This window comes from Aethina tumida, chromosome 4 (genome assembly GCF_024364675.1).
Source record: "Aethina tumida isolate Nest 87 chromosome 4, icAetTumi1.1, whole genome shotgun sequence".
NCBI classification, from domain to species: Eukaryota; Metazoa; Arthropoda; class Insecta; order Coleoptera; family Nitidulidae; genus Aethina; species Aethina tumida.
This window is the reverse complement of record NC_065438.1, coordinates 8,730,882-8,753,804: the sequence shown is the minus strand read 5'-3', so window position 1 is coordinate 8,753,804 and position 22,923 is coordinate 8,730,882. Positions and strand designations below refer to the sequence as shown.

At 31.6% G+C, this 22,923-nt stretch overlaps 6 protein-coding genes across 12 annotated transcripts in view; 4 read left to right on the top strand and 2 right to left on the bottom strand.

Moving 5' to 3' along the window:
• Positions 1-326: 326 nt before the first annotated feature.
• LOC109596096 (protein Mpv17-like) lies at positions 327-1,019 on the bottom strand. Its single transcript, XM_020011549.2, has 2 exons — positions 805-1,019; positions 327-743 (listed from the first exon to the last, which is right to left on the bottom strand). Exons 1-2 carry the CDS (start codon positions 994-996, stop codon positions 384-386), a joined length of 552 nt encoding a protein of 183 aa, XP_019867108.1. The 5' UTR covers positions 997-1,019; the 3' UTR covers positions 327-383.
• On the top strand, positions 669-2,345 carry LOC109596095 (uncharacterized protein C9orf85 homolog). Of its 2 annotated transcripts, XM_020011548.2 has the most exons (3): positions 681-778; positions 1,062-1,638; positions 1,692-2,345. In XM_020011548.2, the coding sequence occupies exons 2-3, from the start codon at positions 1,618-1,620 to the stop codon at positions 2,307-2,309; spliced, it is 639 nt and encodes a 212-aa protein (XP_019867107.2). In that variant the 5' UTR covers positions 681-778; positions 1,062-1,617; the 3' UTR covers positions 2,310-2,345. The 2 variants fall into 2 exon arrangements, with proteins under 2 accessions (XP_049822676.1, XP_019867107.2); XM_049966719.1 differs by lacking the exon at positions 1,062-1,638 and having other exon boundaries at positions 669-778.
• Positions 2,346-2,915: 570 nt separating this feature from the next.
• Positions 2,916-3,703, top strand: LOC126265397 (mpv17-like protein). The gene is made up of 2 exons (XM_049966720.1): positions 2,916-3,137; positions 3,213-3,703. The coding sequence occupies exons 1-2, from the start codon at positions 2,943-2,945 to the stop codon at positions 3,591-3,593; spliced, it is 576 nt and encodes a 191-aa protein (XP_049822677.1). The 5' UTR covers positions 2,916-2,942; the 3' UTR covers positions 3,594-3,703.
• Positions 3,704-3,762: 59 nt separating this feature from the next.
• On the top strand, positions 3,763-5,996 carry LOC109596098 (uncharacterized). 3 transcript variants are annotated; one of them, XM_049966718.1, is made up of 2 exons: positions 3,763-4,055; positions 5,560-5,996. In XM_049966718.1, the coding sequence occupies exons 1-2, from the start codon at positions 3,861-3,863 to the stop codon at positions 5,941-5,943; spliced, it is 579 nt and encodes a 192-aa protein (XP_049822675.1). In that variant the 5' UTR covers positions 3,763-3,860; the 3' UTR covers positions 5,944-5,996. The 3 variants fall into 3 exon arrangements, with proteins under 3 accessions (XP_049822675.1, XP_049822674.1, XP_019867110.1); XM_049966717.1 differs by lacking the exon at positions 5,560-5,996 and adding an exon at positions 4,990-5,482; XM_020011551.2 differs by lacking the exon at positions 5,560-5,996 and adding an exon at positions 4,304-4,856 and having other exon boundaries at positions 3,784-4,055.
• A 6-nt stretch (positions 5,997-6,002) lies between these two features.
• LOC109596127 (uncharacterized) overlaps positions 6,003-22,923 on the bottom strand; it is a 57,220-nt gene continuing 40,299 nt past the window's right edge. Inside the window, exons 1-3 of one of the 4 annotated variants that reach the window (XM_049966721.1) lie at positions 13,278-13,348; positions 10,913-11,197; positions 6,003-7,324 (exon numbers count right to left, since the gene is read on the bottom strand). In XM_049966721.1, the coding sequence (XP_049822678.1) occupies positions 7,097-7,324; positions 10,913-11,188 (504 nt within the window). In that variant the 5' untranslated portion in view covers positions 11,189-11,197; positions 13,278-13,348 and the 3' untranslated portion in view covers positions 6,003-7,096. Of the gene's footprint in view, positions 7,325-8,087; positions 8,369-9,560; positions 9,848-10,912; positions 11,198-13,277; positions 13,349-22,923 lie in introns of those variants that run through there. The other 3 variants (XM_020011606.2, XM_020011608.2, XM_020011607.2) reach the window with 3 other exon arrangements.
• On the top strand, positions 17,280-21,634 carry LOC109596125 (zinc finger protein 69 homolog B). Its single transcript, XM_020011605.2, has 4 exons — positions 17,280-17,448; positions 19,391-19,792; positions 19,845-20,151; positions 20,200-21,634. The coding sequence occupies exons 1-4, from the start codon at positions 17,320-17,322 to the stop codon at positions 20,445-20,447; spliced, it is 1,086 nt and encodes a 361-aa protein (XP_019867164.2). The 5' UTR covers positions 17,280-17,319; the 3' UTR covers positions 20,448-21,634.

Below are 22,923 nucleotides of genomic sequence, written 5' to 3'. Positions count from 1 at the left end.
AGTCATTGTCTCCCACAGCCTTCTGATTGGAAAAACTCAATCAACTAAACACCACTGTTCAGGATGAATTTTTTTAATTAAATATTAGTATTTAATAAATTTAATATAATAAATAAAAATAATATATTTTTTATTATATCAAATAAGTTACAGAGTTATAAAGTGTTCAGAAACAATGAATTTAAGCAAAAAAGAATGATGAATAAAATCATTTGAATACCTAAGATCATCATTGAGTTGGATTAGCGACAACTACTGACGAGTACCCGATTTCATTTAATGCAACCGGGAACTCCAGCACATTCCTATTAAATTAATGAAAAAAATAAGCATAAATTAATTTATTTTAAACCTAGAATTAAATACAATCACATTGTTTGATATTACGCATGACTTTTCCATGAAATATACGTGTTCCAGAGCAACGCAACACTTTGAACGACGAGTACTTGATGCCTCAGCGGTACAAAATAGAAATTAACCAATTGCACCCACGGCCATAACTTGTAATTGGCCGTTAATATGTCCGGATATTTGTTGGTGATTTCTTTTCGAGTCTCGCTTAAATTTCTACCCTCGGCCGCGTTTAAAACACCCAAAAACACGGCAATGAAAGACGGCGCGAAAACGAATTGATCCAGTGCGACCTTTTTGAAGAGCACGTGTTTCTTATTGACAAGTTGGCCAGCTTGGGCGATGAATTTTTTATCCAAGAATTTGTACCACGTTGATATCGTTGGGCCCTAAATAAACATTGTTGAGTGCTTAAATTGATCAGGTGAGTCCATTTTTTAAAATAATTACCACAAAAATTATGCCAAACGAGAAGAATTTTGCCGTCCTGGTTACATCAACGTCGCTGAGGGGTTTCTTTTCAACAACTGTTTGCGCAATTAAATCACCACATCCCATGAGCAGTCCGGTTTGGATTGCATTGTGTACGATTAAATGTTTCCCCGTAAATTTCTTGTAAATCAGCACCAATCTCCCGGACATTTTCGCTGTTTCACTGAATTTATGGTTATTCAAACATTCAAACATGGAATAATCAAAATCATCAGTTTTAGAGGTCAAGATACTTTACGATCATGTTGAGGACATTTCAAAGATCGGTCAGGGCGATTAGAATGCTCGTCGCTCGTAAAACACTGGTCACCCCCAGATTATTTTCGAAATGCAGAAACGTCCTCCTCTGCTCCCAGTTCTATGACATGGTGAAAAAGAATAAAGAACAAGTTGAGGACATACTTTTGCAAGCGCACGTCCAGGGCAAAGAAGGTTATCTGGAGTTGGTGACTGTTTTAAAAGACTTCATTTTGGATCACTGCAATAAATATCAATTGGCTGTGCAAAAACAAATTGAACTCACCAAACTGGCCATGAATTTAGATCCACTGGATGAGAAGTGGCACGACGTTTCTGAATACAGAACTAAGGCTCATGACATACAGTACGAACTCAACGTGTATTTAAATATTTTCAAATCTATCGGGGTCATCATCAAAGACAATGATGAACTTAAAAGAGGCGTCTTAAAAAAATACCATGAGATAGAATTGTTATTAGAAACAGAATTACAAAAGAGTAAAATGTTGGACATGGAACTTTTGGGTTTGAATGTTGACAGCATTAAAAAAGGCAAATAAAACAAGTGGTTCAAAAAACCCAAATAATAAGCCAATTTGTTTCAGATTCGCTTAGTTACCTCGGTAATGAGTTCACAGAAGGGGAACACAGCAAGGACACGTCCTCAGAAACACAAGAACAAGACGGCGTTCAAGAACAATCTTCATGACACAAGCAACAAAACCAAACTAATCAACAGTATACATGTCAGCGATGTGTGTGTTAGATGCAAAGAGATAATCGAATGGAAAATTAAATACAAGAAGTATAAGCCGCTAACTCAACCACGAAAATGCGTGAAGTGCGACCAAAAAACTGTTAAAAAAGCTTATCACGTCATGTGTTTAGAATGTGGGAAGAAGCTTGGACTGTGCACGAAGTGCTGTGAGGCCAAGGAGGTCGTACAGGCACCGCCGGACGAAAGGGAACAGCTTAAACTGGACAACGAAATGAAGGCTTTGTTGCAGTCTTTGCCTGAAAGGAAACGACGGACATTCCTAAGGTATATGGAGAAGAAGAATCGGGAAAATGTTGAAGTTAAACCGACTGATGAGGAGCAAAAAGACGATTTGATGTCCAAGCTGAACGCCTTGAAGGTTGAGGAAGGTGATGATGATGATGATGATTTTGATGATTTCAGCGACTGTGATGAAGAAGTTGAGGATTTGAGTGGCGAAGATTAGAATGTATAATTATTTAAGTAAAGTATCTTTAAAACAGTATGTTTTTTATTTAATTACAATGAGCTGCAGTATTCAATTTAATTCGTAATTAACTTTTTAAAATGTGGAAGAATTGTTTTCAGTCCAGGTTCGTTTGAAATGAATGAATTTGAAACGCATTCTGCGTCAACCAATCAGCAGCCTTTCATGTTTTCGCCGATCGATAACTTAAAATTAATTTTTAAAAAATGTACAAATATAAAATACTTTGAAGTGTTGTGTTTATTTAATTTAATTAATCAAAATTAATTAGATTGTTTCATAAAACTTAATAAATTATCACAAAGGGACAGCTGCAAACAAGTAGGGGCAGGAAAAGTCAATGTTGCCAAAACAAAATGAGCCCTTTTCTTTAAGGGAAAAATGACAGAAGCACATTATTTACCACTCTCTTAATTTTAGTTTTAGTTGGACCTTGAACGGTATTTTACGTAATATAACGCACATGTAAATACACAACTCACTAATGTACTTAGCTTTGAATGGATTATTTTCATTAATATTACGATTCTAGATAAGAAATATTGATACAACCTCTAACTAGATTATGAGAATTAATTAGTAAGTGTTATTTGTTATATTATAGAATTTAGAATGTCTAATTCTGTGCAAAAAGTTATTGCTTTATACAAAAAAGTGTCCAAAACGAATTTCATATTAATTAACTCAATTCAAAGTGGAATTTTGTTAGTTTCTAGTGATTTTATTGCTCAAAAATTTGTAGAAAAAAAAGAACATGTGAATTTGTCTAGATCATTACAATTTTTAACAATAGGAGCAACATTTGTGGTAAGTTAACGTATATTTATACAAAATTAATTTTTAATAGTATGCAACCCGTTATACATATTCTGTGATTTACAGGGTCCATTTTCATCAGTATTCTTTAAAAGACTGCACATTTCCTACGCAACAAGTAAACAACAAAAAAGGAATATAGTTATTCAAAAAGTAGCATTGGATCAGCTAATTTTTGCGCCAACTTTAGTTGCAGGAATGATGTTCCTTAAAAACGCCCTACAAGGGGAATCAATTGAGGAAATCAAATTGGAATTTCAAGATAAATATGTGAATATTATGCAAATGAATTATTCACTCTGGCCCTTTTTGAAGTTGTTTAAGTATTACTTTGTGCCACTGCATTTCCAAGTGCTTTATTCGCAAGGTTTTGCGTTTTTGTGGAACATTTACATGACGTGGAAGATCAATTGTAAACGGGATGTTGGGGCTAGACTCGAATTATGATTGTAGATTAATTTACTTGTTTATATTTGTAATGTGTACGTTATGGAGTAAAATGTTTTAAAAGAAAATGGTCTGAAAAATTTAAATAAAATTATGTAATAAAAAATCAAGTGTTTCCTTATTCGTTGGGAGTTGAGCCAGTTTTGTTGAATAAACACGGTAGCCATGATATTTTGATTTAATAATATCTGTCATACATGAAGTAATTGCCGCATAAAAATTTTCGTAAATGTATTTCCATAAAATGTAAAAAGTTTGAAATTCAAAATGAGCTGTACTATAAGAAGATTGATATACAAGTACAGGCAATTGAAATGTACGCACCCTGTACTTGTACACGGCACCCAGATTGGGTTGCTCTTTGGTCTAGGTGATCTCATATCACAGACCTATTTCGAAGATACTTGTGAAATCGATTGGATGCGAACTGCTAAGGCCACCGCTTTGGGCACCTTCTTTGTGGTGAGTTGCAACGATTTTTATTTGAATATTCCGTGGTATTAAGTAAAATATGTCAAATTTTCCTGTCACATCTGTCTCGAAACAATCAGCTAATTAAATTTTTGCAAACGAGCGATTATGTTAGTTAACAATATGTAAGATCGCGGTTATAAAATTCGGCCACGTTTTCGCCTCGAGAGGTGTGATGCCGTAAACTGGTACGTCAGCAGAGGTAAAAATAAATTTTTTACTGAAGCCTCCTGTTTTAGGGCCCACTTGCGACGAAATGGTATATGTACTTAGATCGACGTATCGTCTGTCCGCCTTGCAAAGAATGCAGTAAACTGATGTTGGCCATCAAGAAAGTGCTGGCCAATGAATTGCTAGCTGCGCCAGTGTTGACAGCCGCCGGTATGGTTATTATAGATCTGATGCAGGGGAAAGATTTGGATGGAATATCATGTACTCTTAGCGAGAAGTACTGGGAAATATTGAAAATGAACTGGCTGTTCTGGAGTGGGGTGCACTTCTTTAGGTACATGTTCATGATACCACGTAACCAGATGGTTGTTGTGAAAGCGGGAATGCTTATTTGGGCCACCTATCTCTCTTATAAGTTTTATTTGGACGAGTGTATAAATGAGAAAATGGAAGAGGAGTGCAAACAGCTGGAGAAGGAAATGGAAGACGATGACTGAATGCGCAATGTATCGTTCAATGTTTCGAGGATGTCTAATAAAATAATTTTTTGGTATTCAAATCGAATGTAATTGTCAACAAACAACTCTGTTAATGTAATATTAAACTTTAATTATTACTGACTATTATTGTATTATTTTTTTTTCTCTAACTACAACTACTTAATATAATTTGGTGATCTCGACTGACATGTCGATAATGGTGGTACGTCTTTCGAAGCCATAAATAATTTTTATATTAAATGACTTGTTTTTAGGCTCCTTTGGGATGGCAATGGGAAAATTTCCTTCGGCTTCGATTTATGTTTTATCCGTGCAGCCCGACGACATGCGCTCACTGTTACAGCACCAGGCTGATACTGAAAAAGATTTTGGTCACCCAACTTTTCTACGGACCTCCCATGACCCTCACTTGCCTATCTATTATGGGTTTTGCGAATGGAATGGGAATTGATCAAGTTATTTGTACAGTTGTTGAAAAATATTGGTTTATCCAATCGAGAAATTGGATTATGTGGCCTATGTTGCATGGTGTCAGATATTTTTTTCTCATACCGAGGCACAGATGGTTTGCTTACAAAATCGGCATTCTAATAACATCGATTTATGCATCTTACGCTTTTTATACGGACCTGTCTAAAGACGAATGCCCAGAAATTGATTCAGGTTCTGAATGTGAAATGGACTGTAATTGTGACGACTGTAAATGTGATGAGTATTGAATTTCTAATAAATTATGCTGTAATTAAACTTGTTCATTATTAACCCCCATCTTACACCAAGATTGATAACATATTTATTAGGCTAATTAAATTGTTGTTTTCTAGATCTGCATCATACTGTACTGTAAAAAATACACAGGAAGTTCCAAATGTATGTGTAGAATGTCTAAGATGGAAAAGATTTTAATGGTGTCAAAGAAAATAGCACAAGTTGAGGTGTTTGTCATTCCATTAGTTTATATTACGTCAGCCTTTGTACAAGGAACGGCCTGTTATAATCAAGAGTATCAACTGTTTAATAGAGTCTTGGACACTGTCATAGTTCATTCATTGGTATGGCCTGCATTACATTTCTTCAGATTTTTTGTCGTACCAGGTAAATATTTGGCACCATACTATAGTATGGCGATTTTTCTTTGGGCCATTTATTACTCGTACGAGTTTCATAAAGAAAGGTGTGACGATTGTTGCGAGGCTAATATATACTAATTATTTAGTTTAGTTGTATTGTTGATTTGATATACAAAATATACAATGAAAGAATGCAGAACTTTTTTTTATTTTTTAATTACATTTATTTTTTTTTTGTACATATCATACACATTATTACCATATATCAACTATATTCTAATAAATATTAACATCAACATATTATAAAATAGTAGATTGTATAATAAATAATATCATTCTATTTGCTATATATAAACTTAATACACAAATTGCAAAAAAAGTCCCCAACACCAAAAAGTCAAATTTACATTGAAACAATCAAACCCACTACCATTTCAAACTCAAATGTTTATAAATATGGGAAGGACAAAGATCGAGTAATGTCACAAGTTTATTGCATATCAAAATAATAACAATATATTGATGTTAGGGGAATTTTTTCTATCGTTGTATGTCCACGTTCCGTCAGGTATTTCCATTTTTAACACACTCTTAGCCACAGATAAATTTTGTGGACACGATTTAAAAAAATATCAACATCTATCTAACATAATGATGGAATGGTTGGAAGAAGAAAAGCTTTAGTTTTGATAGAGTTATAGGCCGTAAAAGCTAGAAGAAGAACGTGTTGCCCAACAACTTACTCCAAATGATAAAATAATCAATTGGACATTTAAGTGGTTCATTAACAAACAATAAGTTGGCGGAAAGAGTATCCGTTCTTCATCTCGTTTCATACTGGTCCCATCAATTTCGATTTTGATTAGGAATAAATGTTTGGAATTAGTTGTTGTTAACATCAAGGGCCATTTACTACTCTATGTTAGTCTTCTACATTGATTTTTTAATATTTATATATATCTGGTTTTTGCATATAATTAACGGGGTCATTTCACACCAGATCTAAGTAATTTTTAATCCTTGTTGCTTGTAAAAGAACCTCAGCTCAGCAATAATTGATTTGAAATTATGTACCTACGTACAAATGATGGGAATTAATATCAACTTAATTAAATAAACCCACATTATCCGAATGGTATGAAATATCCCCGCTGAACGAAAAGGGTTTCAAAACCATAAACAAATGCTCTAGGTGTTATTTTTGATATGGACTATTTGTTGTTTGCGGTATTGAAGCCTCTATATGTAAAAAAATTATTAACATTGCTTATAGCTCTATGTGATATCCATTTTATACTTTATTGTCGAATATGCCGGTGTTCCTGTGATAGAACGCCCGTTTGCCGAGATGCATGAGGATCTGTCTGTTCCTGGACGCTCCCTCCTTTGCCTTTTTCCGGGCGATTTCCAACAGGAGTCGGTTGCGGAGGACGTCCAACGAGTTTACTATGGAAAGAGAGGCGCCTGGCTCACCCAGTCTACCTGCACGTTTGCTCCTTGCCTCCGGGCTTAAATTGTTCTGGAAATATACACAAATGCTTATAATAAAGATAAATTAATAAAGGTGAATAACTAAAATTAATTTATTTTTTATTTAATAGCAGTTATAAAATTGGGAAAGAAGTATAATACACTTCCAGGTATCACATGTACTAGATGCTGTGTCTCAAAATGTTTGTTCTCTGAATATAATTTTTTCCCCCTCAAAAGTCACAGAAACATGCACTCTTTCATTTAAAAAGTAATCCAAGCTGATAACTGCTCCCCAGACGATTCCACTCATGAAAGTGTTGTGGAAAAAGGGAAAAAAATCAACAGAAAGTGAAACTTTTTATAAGTTTACAATCTCGTTGGGAGTTTCAAGCATTCACTCGAGAATCAAGTGTGGATTCCCAAATCGAACGTTTTTGCACTTTTACAAGCTGTTTTCTTTTAAACGTGTCGTAAGCATTTTTAAAGAAAAAAACAATTCCTTGAATAAATGAATGCTGAAAGTGTCTTCCATAAACCCAACAGATATCTGTTATGCTAATTTTTATTTCCACTTTTTGACTTATATTTGGTTAATAATATTATAATTGTACTTATAAAAGTTTCACAAAAGTTTAAAATTCTGCAAACTTTTATAATTAATCAATATTGATTGAAACCGTAATAATATTTAACTTTATTGTTTTCTTTCAGAAGTTTTTATAATCAGAATTTCTTTCTCTTCCTCTCTTTAGACAATACAATTAATTAGTTCTTTGGGATCCAAATACAGGATAAATTAAACACTGATATTCCCATTTCATTTATTGTTAACAATCTTAAAATACATAAAAATCTTCCTACTAACTAACAATATCTGTAAGATTCTAATGGTCATTAACTTGAGCATGCCTTCTTTTTTAAACTATAGATTAAATTAATAATAGTCGACTAAGTTGTTCAAAAAGTTCCTGTTCAATTCAGATTGTCGTTCGTGTTTCTGTTTCTCCAGATGACGATTCAGCATGTGTCTAGGTTCCTGGAAGGACAGCACGTGGTTCTGGCGCTTCTTCAGTTTTCCTCCCATGTGGTTCTAAACAAAAACAAAGGATTATTAATATTTAATTAAGACTATTTTATTTAAACACACAGTAAGCACAGTGTAACAGTTTTAATAAACATTGTTATGTGGTGTTTTAGTGTTAAATGAAAGCATACAGCAGTGTTAGTGTGTAAGCAGTTCAGGTGCTGCTGAAGTGGCAGTATAATGTCGTGTATCTGAAAATGTTAAAACATTTGTTGTCTTTGTGAGTTGCATAAACATTTTTGTGTGTTAGTTGTGGTGCACAGATTATAAAAAGGCTTTATACAGCAGTGAGAGTTTATTTAGTGGTTTTGTTGGTAGTAGAGTGTCTTGTGTTATTTACATTGCAAATTACTTACTTTCGAACTTAAAGGACGTCCATGTTTATTTTCCTGTTACCGAATTATACACAGATCATAAGTACCACTAATGTAACCATGGGTATAGTACATAAAAGTTTTATCACATACGAGAGCAGCATTTTCCACATAACATGTATTAAAATAATGATGTAGTTCAATTCGAGGCGGACAAATAATTTAGTTTTATCCGAACTTTTTACAGTCGTACGTGTTTGTCGCGAAATTGCTGCATAATGGTAACACAACCTGAATGAAAAAAATATACGCCATGTTCATGCAGCTTTTATTTATTAGCTTTTATTGTCGAAAAAAGTGCTCCGTGTTTCCTTTGACTCGGATTCTCCGTCAGAAACATTAAGCTCCTGTAAGACCTGAAGATTGCGTCGCTTTATTTTGTTCTGAGCAGACGAATAAAGGTAAACGAGAGGTTCATTATAAAATACTGCTCTACTGATAGTTAGTTTTTATTATTTCTGTTGTAAATTTTGAAAATTGTCTATTATAAAGGCAGTTAAGAGGCGAAGACTTCTTAAGCACCTGTTTCGTTTTAATCATCGAAATAATTAAATTTATGACAACATGGACGAAATTATCTGTTTTCTTAATTAGGAATATAACTACGATGTTTATTAATAATGGGTGACGTTGGGAGAGGTTTTTCTCAAATCAATTCTTCGTTGACGTTAATAAATACAATTAATTATTGTGCAACATTGATATCGTTGTGAAAAATATATTTCTACAAAGCGTTTCATATTGTTTATTAAACGTTAATTAAATAAAATAAACACACACGCCATATTTAATAGTAATATTAAAAATATATTAATAATAATAATAATAAATAGTAAATTTCTTTACAAACATATAAAATAGAATCTGTCATGGTAAATACATGTAATAAATAAATAAATAAATAAATAAATAAATGCTGAAAAAAGACGACTTGAAATTAATACTTTTGCAACGTTTAATTGTATTGATCTCTAAGATTGTTCAATAATTGTCGATTGGCAAGAAGCAATTTCCTCATTTTATTCTTTTGCATGGAATCGTAGAGAGCTCGAACTGGAGCCTGGATCGACAAAACGGCTCTATCGTCAGCACGTTTTCTTATATGCGACACCTAAAAACAAAAAACATTCTCGTTAGATCACCTTAAAGTGTCACATGCATGTTAAACTAATGATGCAAAAGGGGTTATTATTGAATTTGATTGACGCTGTTTTTTAATCTATACTTTCTACTGTGCAACTACTACTGAAAACAATCATGCATCATTCCTACGTTTTGTTCTACTACTCGTATTTTATGCGCATACTTACTCTATTTAATTTAATACTATGAAAGAACTCATGTTAATTAACATGAACTCGTTTATCTATTAATTGAGATTACCCACATAATTTCCAAATAGTGATTTATTACTAGTGTATTTTGAAAGAATTACACAAAACGATCCGTGACCCTAAATGAGATTCCAATGAAAAAGATTATCAAAATATTTTTTAATAAACATAACTAAATCGGAGGATTCCTTGAATTCTGACTGTGAACGGGTTCAGATTTATATTGTTAAGTGCCTATTCGATTCGTTGCTTTACTACTCAAAGCAGGGGTGATCAAAGGAAATGCGATTTCAATGAAGGAGAAATTAGATATATATTTCTGAAGGGTTGAACGTAATATGTAATATGAGAGGGTAAATAAAAAAACGGTGACCTATTAACCTTTGTAAAAAGATACAAGGGCTAAATAATCATATTTTATCACAGGATAATCTGACACTTGATAAAATCATTTGCGTCAATTTGCTTTAAGGAGATAATCTTATGAATGGTTATTTTACGACGATTTTTTCCACGTCCGCATCATAAAGACTGAATTGATCACGTTTTGTTGGCACAAACCACTCACTTATATTAGAATTTATTATCCTAATGTCGGGATATGAAATGTAATCGACTCGATAGGCAAATATTTATCGTTAAATTAGCTCGGCGGAAGGGAGACTTGAATGGATTTATTCGCCAGCGTTTCCCTAACAAAAACAATCATCCTTTATACATATATAGTACAGTTCTGTTTGCATTATCGAATGAATTTTACAATTTTTTTTTGTTTTAAGCTTCTATGTCCCGGATAAATATTTTGATATCAATGAGTTTGATCGATGCCACTTCTTTCTCACCTGGTTGTCAATATCATTGGACTCCATCTCGGTGAGGAGATAGAAGCGTGGATCGGTGACTCCTGTCCAGTCGTTGTTTGGCCGGTACTTGGCCGTCAATCTCGGCAGCAAGTAGTTGATGGTCTCCGGATCGGCGGCCACGTTCAGCGGTTCCAACGATCGGCCGGCATCGCCGTAGTAATTGCCCGTTCCGGTCGCTTCGTTATTCAGTTCCGCGCAGCTGGCCAATGCGAACATCAGAGTCGCGGCGCATAATAGGTTGAAGCTTGCCCGCATCTTCCGGACCTACCAAAAATATAATTTTTTAAAATATCATTCTTTAAGATTTTTCAAGTGAAAACTACTTTAGCCGCATTGCGCACTCATTGGTAGGGGAAATCTTATGGGTTCGCGTTACCGACATGCTCATGACTGGCGCATGCGCAGTGTGCTGGGCGCCTTAAACACTTGGATGGGTGAAATCACCGACATACTTATATAGCATTACATCTTTAGCTATACAACTGACATATAAAGCATTATATGATATACGATACTTATATCTTAAGTAAGTAAAATGGAATGGAATATTAACAAATTATGAACATTATGAAATTTCAAATTTTAATACTAAAAGTTCTAAGTTTTCATTTCTATCTAAAGTCTCTATAACTGCCAATTTTAATTTTTTTATTAAATAAATGTATATTTCCAGTGACAAAATGTTTGTTGTTACAAAATTAAACCGTCCAATTTCTAACTTGATCTTGCAACCGTAAATTTTATTAGTTATTGTAATGAAGTACAGTAATGAATAAATTATTTTGCTGACCATTCTTTTATTTACAAAGGGAAATGAAGATATTTGCTATAAAAGAGATTTTTGTTACAAAGGCACTGATGGCCATCACTCTTTATCTTGAAACCATAAATTTTATTGGCTAATGTGAAGTACAGTAATGAATAAACTGTTAATCATTAGTCCAACAATTCAATTTCAATTCAAGTTAAATTTAAAAATAGATAATAGGGGGTTTCTCCATATTTGTTGATTTCTAATAAAATTTTATCAGATGAATGTTGAAACTGCTTTACGTGTAGATTTCTGGTTTTGAATGAACGCCCCTGAACTGTCTTTTATTAATACAGACATTTAATTAGAAATAATATATTAAAATTCATTTATGTTGATTGATAATGCTTTCAAAGGTATTAATTTTGATTCATCAAATGCTTATTAAATTTAAAACTCATTCAAATATTTTCAGCGATGTCATAATTCCCCCTGAATTTAATACATTGTAAATCTCATAATACGCTTTAATTAACGCTTCTGTTAATTGAAGTTACTTCAACTGTGCTCGTTTCATATTAACCAGTTTGTTGTAACACATTTCCCTGTTCAATTGCATAAAATATGCGCATTTAACGTTAATAAAAATTGTTCAGATTCAATCAGTTTTCGTTTTCCCACCTAAAATATCCTTGAACCACTTATTGCATTCCTCGACAATCAGAGACGTGCCTCAATTCAAACCTTTTTCTGGCTATTTATTGAATTGTCCCATTCAGGACCAACGTTCCCCGAAGCATTTCTTTATTTGATTGTTGTCTAATTCCGGGAATTCAAATGAGGATTTTGTTGCTAGTTTATATATGTTGAACGTGTTGAGGTGATGAAACGTTTCGCCAACAAACGTCAGCTATTTTACGTTAAAACGTGAGATAAACCTCAATCCAACCAAATTTAAAACATTCATGTAGGCGTATTAATTGTCATTATCTTTTTTTTTTTGTTCTAGTTAGCATAAAAAGCGTGTTCTAAATGGCTGTCCGGCGATAGCGATAATTTTTCACAGAACAATCCTTTTAACAGCCGCACAGATAAGGGTAACGGATTATAAGGACGTTTTGGTTAAAACGAAAACCAATTGAAAGAACTTTTCGACTTCTTAGAATGATATATGAGTTTTAACTTGAGGTGAAAGTGATTTTTTCGTTAAATAAATTGAACTGATTTATTGAAGCCAAAATTGAATTTTACAACGTTATTTTACTAAACTGAGGAAATTTGGGAAATATTTAGTATAAAATGCATTTTAATAACAGTAACAGACATATGGTGACACTAATATAGGTTAAGTTACATTGGGTTAGATTATATTAGGTTAGTTTAGGCTGAGTGAAGTTAGATTAGGTTAGGTTAGGTTGAGTATTTTTTGTTTTGTTTAGTAACATACATCTTTTAAGTGAATAAACGATACTTAAAATGGTTTAATACCCCCAAACATTTCAGAAAATAAAAACAAATTAAAAACAAACAATGACTATTATCTATTAATGCTCCAAAATAGTAAAATAAAATAATTAAAAACATTTTACTTACATAATTACTCGTTATTAAAATTTGTTGTGTAATGTATCGAAACAACTCACAGTAATGTTCTTATTCGCTTGATGGACTTGAATAAACTAAATTAAATATAAGTTTGTTTATATTTCGTTGATCCATTCAAGTATTTAGATAATATTGTTGCCACAACCTAACACGCTAAATAGCGCTGAAGTTTACAATAATTTATCGTGTTTCAAATTATTTTAAATTCGCCAAATGGATTTCATAACAGAAAATTCGTAGCTTCAGTTAAAAAAGTAAAAATCAGGTTTATTTGATTTCGACTTCATCTATTTATTTTGTGCCGAATCCTTCGTACACAGAAATATCAAAAACGTTATTTATTTATGCATCCAAAATATTTGTATACAGGAAATATGAGTTTAAAATAATCGGTTCTAAAAATACATTTATATGTTGCAAGTTTAGCAATACTGAATTATTCCATTTCTTATCGGTACTCCGGCTGGTCAGTTTTTTTTTATTGTTTACTAATTTTTATCTGCTAGTTTTGTACTTATTCAAAAATTTGTAGATTTATATTTTTTCGGGTCTACACATTCCGATAAACTTTGAGTTGTTATGGTTTTTATGTGTTTTTCCAATTAACAAAAACCTAATTACATATTATTTATAAATAAACAATTGATAAATTAATTAAATGTATGTGAAATATTAAATTTAGTTTGAATTATTGCTTGATATTTCAAGATAACGAAATAAAGTCCGAAATAAAAAATGTGTTTGGGATAATCCTCCTCCTTTCCTTATCTATTAGATTTCCATTGATTTTGTTTACTCCTTGAAATATTTATACTAAGCTATGATCAACATAGGAAAGTCACTCCCATTCCATCAATTTCTAGTTAGAAGCACGGACTGAATAATTTATTGGACCTTTGATGTTTTTCGGTGAGAAACTCCGACTTTTTCGGGATCCTAGACAAATTATTCTCAAAGGTAACACAAATTTAATGTTACACTAGACAACAAATTAATATGAACATCGCTAATAGACAATTTGCAACATGTAATAACATAAATGGAGGCAGTTGAGTTTGCAAATAATTCGAATATCCAAACGACGTAAAGTGAGAAGTTTGGTGGGTAATTCAAACATCCAAAATATCTGCCATGAAATTTTAGTCTTTGGGCACCTGACTTTGATTTTAATGCCACACATTCCCTCCTAGCTGTATTAAATTTACAAGGCACATTAACTAAACACATGACATAAAGAGAGTGGAGTAAAAAACAATAATGAAATGAAATGTCTGGTTTTCTATTTGGGTGGTACGGTGTAAAGTTTCTTTTCGGGATTATATCACTCAAAATCTACTTTGATACATTTGACATATCGTTTCGGTATCCCACCTAATATTCACTCTATATGCAAAATAGAACTCCACATCTTTATTTAATGTAATATAGACCACAGCTTCCCTTAAAACTTTGTACTGGAGGAAAATTGGGGACCCCAAATATAAATATAACACATAATAACACCACTAAACTTTTTCTGGCTTAAATTTTGTTTAGAACAGAAGTAAGAAAACGTAATTACCTCATAAAAATCTGTTGATAATACTAAAAACTATCACTAACGTTTACTTGAAATCTGATACGAATGTTACATTTTGTTCATATACATATATTTTATACGTGTCATAAATAATTACGAACGTATTCATAATTAACAATCAATAATCAATAAGTTTTGTGAATGACTTTCAATATTCGATTTTCGTACCATCAAGTGTTATGTAGACATCACGTGCAAATATTTCGATGTTTCTCATCAATTTCAGATATGCTATATATAGATTTTATGTCTTAAATTTAGCACATTGTCGATAAGTAACATAAACATTGTCCAATTTTTATTTACATCAGTTAGCAATTAGGCAAACAACAAAGAGTTCTTTAAACGATGACAAATTTAAATTTATATTTACTCAACACGTCTTTGTTTCAATATCGTCACACAGAATTAATACATTAAAGTTGTAGATTAAATGCAGAGACAGAGAAAGAGAGTCTCGACACTAATTAATGTTCGGTAAGCTCTTCTGGTCCTGATTGTATTACACATTCATGTATATGCAAGACAATTTATGCCGCACGAGACGATTTAATTTATGCATATTTTACATCCACTTTACCAGTTTATTATCTGTAACTTTGTGAACAATGGATTCGAAATCCCTCTGGATGGCCAACGTTTATTTCTACATATATATAGTCTTCCAGTTTAGTTTTGGAATAGAATTTGGGTCAAACTGCGCTAAGTACTTAGTCAAAGGGGTCATGTTACAACTTACAACATAAGTTCTGATGTGTAATCATACATGTAGTTGCACATTTGAAATTATTTATGAAAGCTTTGAGACCAGAGTATTACCACAGTTTTTATTTTGGACGATAAAGGCCTTTAGGATTTATTGTGCAATATGTAGAAGACATACAATATTTTATAGTTATTTAACTCTGCATAAACAATAAATATTCTAAATAAATATGTATTCTTAATGTTAATATTTAGAACTTTATTTGATTTATTAATCCACAATAGTTTAAAGCAAATATATTAAAGTATACATAATCAAATTGTTTATTTGTCAGAAAATAATCAGATGAGGCAGGTGAGGCAGTACCTCACCTAAAATAGAATATAACTTAATATTTAAAAATGTAGAAGGGTATTGTGCTGTAAAACCGACAATTAAAACAAACAATAACGCTTTACATTAAATTTTAATTAATATCTTGTGTGCAAATTCACCAGAGGCACTTTTGAATGTGCCTCTTTGCATCAATACGATTCATAAGTAAATCTTGAATATTTCTGTTTGGTGTTAACATTTGCGCATGCGGTTTAAGGAGAGGCTATTGTTTCAATGGTAGGGGAGCTGAGGTGTGTCTGTAACCAATGAGATAGCTCCAAATACCGACACAAACGAATGACCCGAACATTGTTGATTCTTCAGTTTGAAAAACTACTTCATTGTATGTGTGTCTGGTGGAATGAGTTGGGACAAAATTTACATGACAAAATCACTGTACTGTTGTTGTTAATAAAGTGTAAATATAAATAAAATACTTATTTTATTATTATTTTTTTTGTTTTATATATAATGCACTTCATCAGACATAAACCGCACGAACCGCCACTGTAGGAAATTAATTAAACTTTTAAAGGACATCATATCTAAATTTAAATTATCATTTGAGGAATCTACTCGTATGGATTAATATCCTATGTTTGCATTGAAATGTATTGAACTATTGGGGTTTATGGGGGTCAAAAGCTATTTTGGTTCAGTCTCTTGTCAACAAACTGGACATTTAATATAAACTCCTACAATGTTCCATGTACAAATATATTAATTGAAGATCTCCTTTATTGTTTATCCTCACTTTTCATTAAATAAGGAACGAACTTCTACCAAGTTGTGGTTTCATTATTTATTCAACGTCATTAAGATTTTATAAAAGTGTTTGTTTTATTAAAGCAATATTAAACTTTCCATCATCGTTTAACAAGACAAAATTAGTATATTTGGAAAGTGGTATGGTATACCAAGAGTAGTTAACAAAGAGGGAGAGTATCGGTAGTACATCTTCGCATTATAATAATAAACTACCTAAACATTCCGGAAATTAAATGTCTTTGTTTTAAGTGTAGGTCTTTATTCACGCAGTTTGTGTTTAATCATGTCCCATAAAATAATCCACCCACACTAAATTGGCCGTCTCGCTAGCTCCCGCCTGTATTAACCGTATCCCGTCGCGATATTGACAAATTATTATAAAATAAAACCGCCAGGGCGTAAAACTTTCGCAGACAGAGGCTAAAAGGCTTATTTTCTTCGAATATTAACAATAAGTGGCCGTGGCAATTTGAATTCGGAATTGCGCGCACTCGATCGATAATGAGGCGCACTGTTTTATCGCTAACAATGTTTTCGCTTGTTTGACACATAACCTACAAAAAATGTTGTTTTCGAATTGAATTTAAACTGCTAATTAAAATATGGCAGTGAATAAGAACAAGTGTTTTACATGTTTGAGGGGACAGGAATTTAAAATGGTCTCGATTTTCGCCTGCGATTTTGAGGAGATGTCTCACTGGGACAAGCTGGTTACTTGTATACCTAATGTGGTAAGTGTTTATTTTGATTTTTTATAGATTATTGTGTTTGTTTTGTTTATTATGTATTTGTTTTCAAGTTTATAATTGTAAATAACCCAACAGTTTCTGTTCGTTCTATTTTAAAACGATCGGGCAATTTTTTGTATCGAATTTAATTAAATTATTATATTGATGTTGTTATGAGGAGCATTCATTCAAAACCACATAAAGTAGTAAAATAATATTAGATGATATAAGAAAACGTGTTTTGAAAGAAGAGAGGAAATTCAAAAAGTAATGTAAAAATTGTATCTAAACATAATATGATTTGTTTATTTTTTGACAAACTATTGCTTATTATTATTAACGATGAAAAACACGAAATTCAAAACAAAAGACCTCTATTCAAACAATTTTTACTTTACATTTATACTGTGTTCCAGAGAAATAACATTACTATCCTGACGTTAATTAGGAAAAGAATTCCTCTAATTAAATGCAGTCAACATAATTTATATTTTATTTAAAATGCAGTTTGTTCTTTCTACCATTATTCATTTTGTACCTAAATTTAAATAATTTCTATGAAATGCGATTGATCACAAAAATAGCACACTTTTAAAAAATATATATTTATTAAATAATTTAGACACATTTTTAAACAAAATTGTTAAAATTTTGCTGAGTACCCTTTGTTCGTTATAACTATCTGTAAACGACTCAATGAAATATCGATAGTGGTCGTTTGAAATTAAATTTCACGATTCCTCAATTAATAACCATAATTCTTCTAAATTTGATGCATTTTGGTCTTTTAATTGAGATTACACATAGTTCCACAAGTTTTAAATTGTATTTAGATCCTGATATTACGCTGACCAATCGAGAATATTTCTTTTCTCTATCTTTTGAACAACTTTTGGTACATGTTTCGTATCATTATCATACATAAAAATCCATATAACTGGTAAATTGTGGTTTACAAATGGTCCCATTGTATCTTTTCTGATGCCTCTATATAAGAAATGGTCCATTTTACTCATTTTTTTTTTGTAATGGTCCTATACTATGCCAAGAAAAGGAATCCCAAACCAAAACTTTTCCTCTACCATCTTTCACTGTTTTGTTGTGTATCTGATATTCAATCTTTTATTAGGAGGACGTAATTTTTACCATCTGTTGAACATGGATTCACCACTCTTTGACCAAAATTCTGGAGAATAATTAACACATTTTTGTGTGAATTTTTAGACATGTTCGAATATTCTTTTTTGATGGTTTTTTTACTGAAATATATCCTTACAACTTTTGATTATTCAATCGATGTATGATTGTTCTACCAGACACACTAATATTGTATGACTCGACTGTCTAGAAGACAAGAAAGGATGTCGTTTACTAATTTTTTCAATTTGTAAATCAATAAAAGGACATTTTCTTATAATATTTTCAATTGAATGTATTGTTTCATATTTGTTAATAAGGATTCTAAATCGTTTCTTTGGAAGCAACTTAAATTTTTAGTGATGTCACCAATATTTATACCTTGATATTTAATGTTAATTATTATTTCCCTCTTCTCTGGAGTGTAATATTTCTTTTTTTACTGAATGTAGATTTATCCAATAAAATAATATAAATCTAATTATATTTGAATGTGTTTTTACTTTGGCCAATAAAAGTAGACTAATAATTGCGTTTAAAGTAGTATCTCTGATTTTTATAAGATGTGTTAAGGAAGCAAAAAAAGGTATAAAATATTGAACTATATTTTTTTATACTGACTGGACAAGTCCTTTTATAAAATATCATACAAAATGTTTGATTTTAAATTTTGTCTGCTTCATTCAGTCGCTTTCATCTATTTTTGAACAAATGTTGATGATGGTTTTGAATGCATGATCTTCATATGGAAAACTGCTTTCCGTTTATACGTTTAAATAGTTTAATAATTGTTAATCATACTTTTTAGACAAAAAAAGAAGATATGGTTATATGTAACATATGTTTAAAATATTTAGACACCGCATACAAATTTCACATACTTGTTTTAAAAAATCAACAAATATGGAAAAGCCCGGAATTATCTAAATCTAAATTTTCTGAGTCGCCGGTAATCGACAGTGAAATGTTTAAATGTGAAGAAGAACTGGAACAAATGATGGAGTCAACTTTTACCCAATCAATTAACGAAATAACAAACAAAAATGAAGACAATTTTGAATTATTCTGTAACCCAAAAGACGTTGAACTAGAAATAGATAAATTTAAAAATGATGATAACAAAGATATTGAAATTGCTAACCCCAACAGTGAAAAAGTTGTATTACCGGAATTTTTTACTTGTAATTTATGTCAAACCGAGTTTGATAAGGTATGTTTTTGTTCAATTTCTGATTGTTAAGACTGTGAAACTATAATTGCAGGCATTAAAATACAAACAACACATGAAAAACATTCATTCCATAGAACAAAAATTTTTGTGCACGTTCTGCCAAAAGTCGTATACGAAATTCTACCGCCTGAAAGAGCACCTAACAATCCACAACGCCGACAAAACGTACAAATGCGGCACGTGCGACAAAAGTTACCAGAGACGGTCGTCCCTAAACCGACACAAAAAGATCCACGAAATCGGCAAGAAATCCAGAAAAACGCCGTACCTCTGCAACATCTGCGGAAAGAGTTTCCCGTACTCGAACGGGGCGAAACGTCACCTCCGCACCCATACAGGTGGATTGATAAAATTGTTTTGCCGGATAGTTATATGAATGATTTTAGGTGAGCGCAAGTACCAGTGCAGTTTGTGCGACAAAAGGTTCGCACAAACGACGCACCTGTACGTGCACATGCGTGTGCACACGGGGGAAAAGCCGTACGTCTGCGACTTCTGCGGCGACCGCTTCTCGTTTAATTCCTCCTTCCTGAAACATCTGAAGCACCACCAGAAAAACACGAGTATTGCGGAAATGGAACCGAAAAACAGGCAACCAGTATCTAGTGAAGACTCTTCTGATTTGGTTAATTAATGTGGAAATTAACAATAATTTTCTGAATGTCATTATTATCAATTGTCCAATAAGCAGTGTTCACAGTTACAATAAATGTCTATAGAATATTTTATTTAAATAATTTTAATATACAGTGGTGGAAAAAAGTATGGAATATTTATTGCTTACAAATGTTTCTTAATGTTGGAAATCTGAACAAATCTAATTTACTGTAAGATTGGTCCATTAATCACAATGATCATTATATTCACAGGTTTTTACTTTTTTTCTAATAAAAAATCAATTTGGTCTGCAAAAAAGTATGGAATATGTTATTAATATTCATTAAAAAATTAATAATAACTCAGATATTTCAATATTTTGTGGCGTAGCCTTTAATTTAAATCAACAGGAAATTATTGTCACTGCTCTTGCATGTTTCGAAAAAGTTCTTGTTTCCTTTTGATGTTTTTTTGTTTAATAATTTTAGTTGTATGTTTGGGACCATTGTCTTATCGAATTATCCAACAAAGTGGCATCTCTTTCTTGGCAAATAGAAACATGCTGTGTTCCAATATGTCCCTGTATTTATAAAGATCCATCTTACTCTCCACTTGAATCGAGGATCCAACTCAGTGGTTCCTTTACCATGTTTAACTATTGGAATCTTTTATTTACACAAATATTCTGCTACACGACCCAAACAAATTAAATTTACTTTTATCACCCTAAAGGATAATTTTCTATTTTTCCAGAGTCCAAGACAAGTGAGATTTTGCAAATGTCAGGCGGGACACTCTTATTCTTTGATAGCAGTGGTTTCTTAACTACTTAACAACTTTTTTCTTAAATTTAAGTGAAAAATAAATGTGTTTAAATGTTACTATGTGGTAACCTTGTCAAGAATTTAAGTACAAATGACCGAAAATAAAATAATATTCCATACTTTTTTTCAAGTCAAAAACGTATCCGATAAAAAGACCTAAAGAGAAAACGATAAGCGGCAATATTAGATTATAAAAAATCCCATTTTTAAAAATATTCCATACTTTTTTCCACCATTGTATATGTAGTGAGTGTACATAATTTCTTCTATTTTATTTATGCATATTGTAATTATAAAACTATGTTATTATTATTTATATTTTATTTGTAATTGTTTTATTTTGTAAATATTGTTAATTATATTACATGATGTTTATAATAAATTATTGAACATTTTTTAATTAATGAGTTTTTATTCAAATGCCAATAAATTAACTAATCTAATCTAATTTGTACAACAAAGCAAGAACAGAATTACCTCTTTGCTTCATTAAATTAAAACTAGATCAGCTTGATTAATTTTTAATTATTGCAACATTACGTAATTATCAATTTTTACTACAATATAATTAAAATTGATTAATGCTCGTTAGTCTTATAAATTCTGCAAGGGATAATTTAAAAATTCAGTATTTTTCGCTTATGTAATTTGTTTTTTTAATCTTTATTATACTTTTTACGAACAGAAATTTGTTAATCAGGGCAAAATTTTTAATGCAAGATGTGAATCATATTAATTTAATGATTTATTTTATCAAGCACAAAATATAAAATTTAAATTCAGATTGATTTTAATTCCAATCATATAAAATTAATTAAATTTTGCAAATGTTTACACCAATATTTATTTCAAAATTTTATAATCAAATAAAATTAAAATGTTTTAATAAATTAAATATTAAAAAAGTTATACAAAACGTATGAGTTTTATTAATGGTGAAAATACTTATTAAGATTGATCAAGCACCCTCTGGAGAATTCGGTAATTGGTTAAAAAGTTTCAGGGAAAATTCAAAGAGAAGTTTGGATTAAGAAAAATAAATCTCTTTATATCTGTTCAACATTAAAACACGTAAATTGAATATAATTGAATGATGTGACATTATACTTGAAAATTTTATCGGCCTTTATGGTTAAATTAGATTTTTTCTTGATGTCTCGCTCCTTTTGTCCGGTAATGTCAAAACCGCTTAGTCAAATATCTTATTATTCAAACTGTCGGACATGGAGTATGACGGACCCTCATAATTACATATAAAAACTCATATTTTATCAACAATAAAAAAAAGAAATTCAATCAACATATAAAAAGTATCTTTCCTTTCATTTTTGACAAAAAAGAACTGACAATCAGCGGTTAAACGGGTGTAGATTATCGTCGGATGTTTCGTTCGGAATTGTTCCGTTTTAATGGATCCAGTCGCCTTTGATTCGGGAACGAATGCGGGAAGTGCTCTCGACTGGATCCCTTTGCAGACGCATATCCTCCACAATCAGCACTCTCAATGACGTCACATCCCGTACATCTACAGGTGAACGATCATTCAAATGTGTTGAATAAATTCAATTACTGTTTCCAAAAAAAAAAAAAAAAAATGTTTTCACCACAAAACGTAACAAAGGTATTTTTCAGCAAAAATTCGCCTTAATTAGTCGCACTTTAATCTCCATTAGAAGCGGTTTATAATCT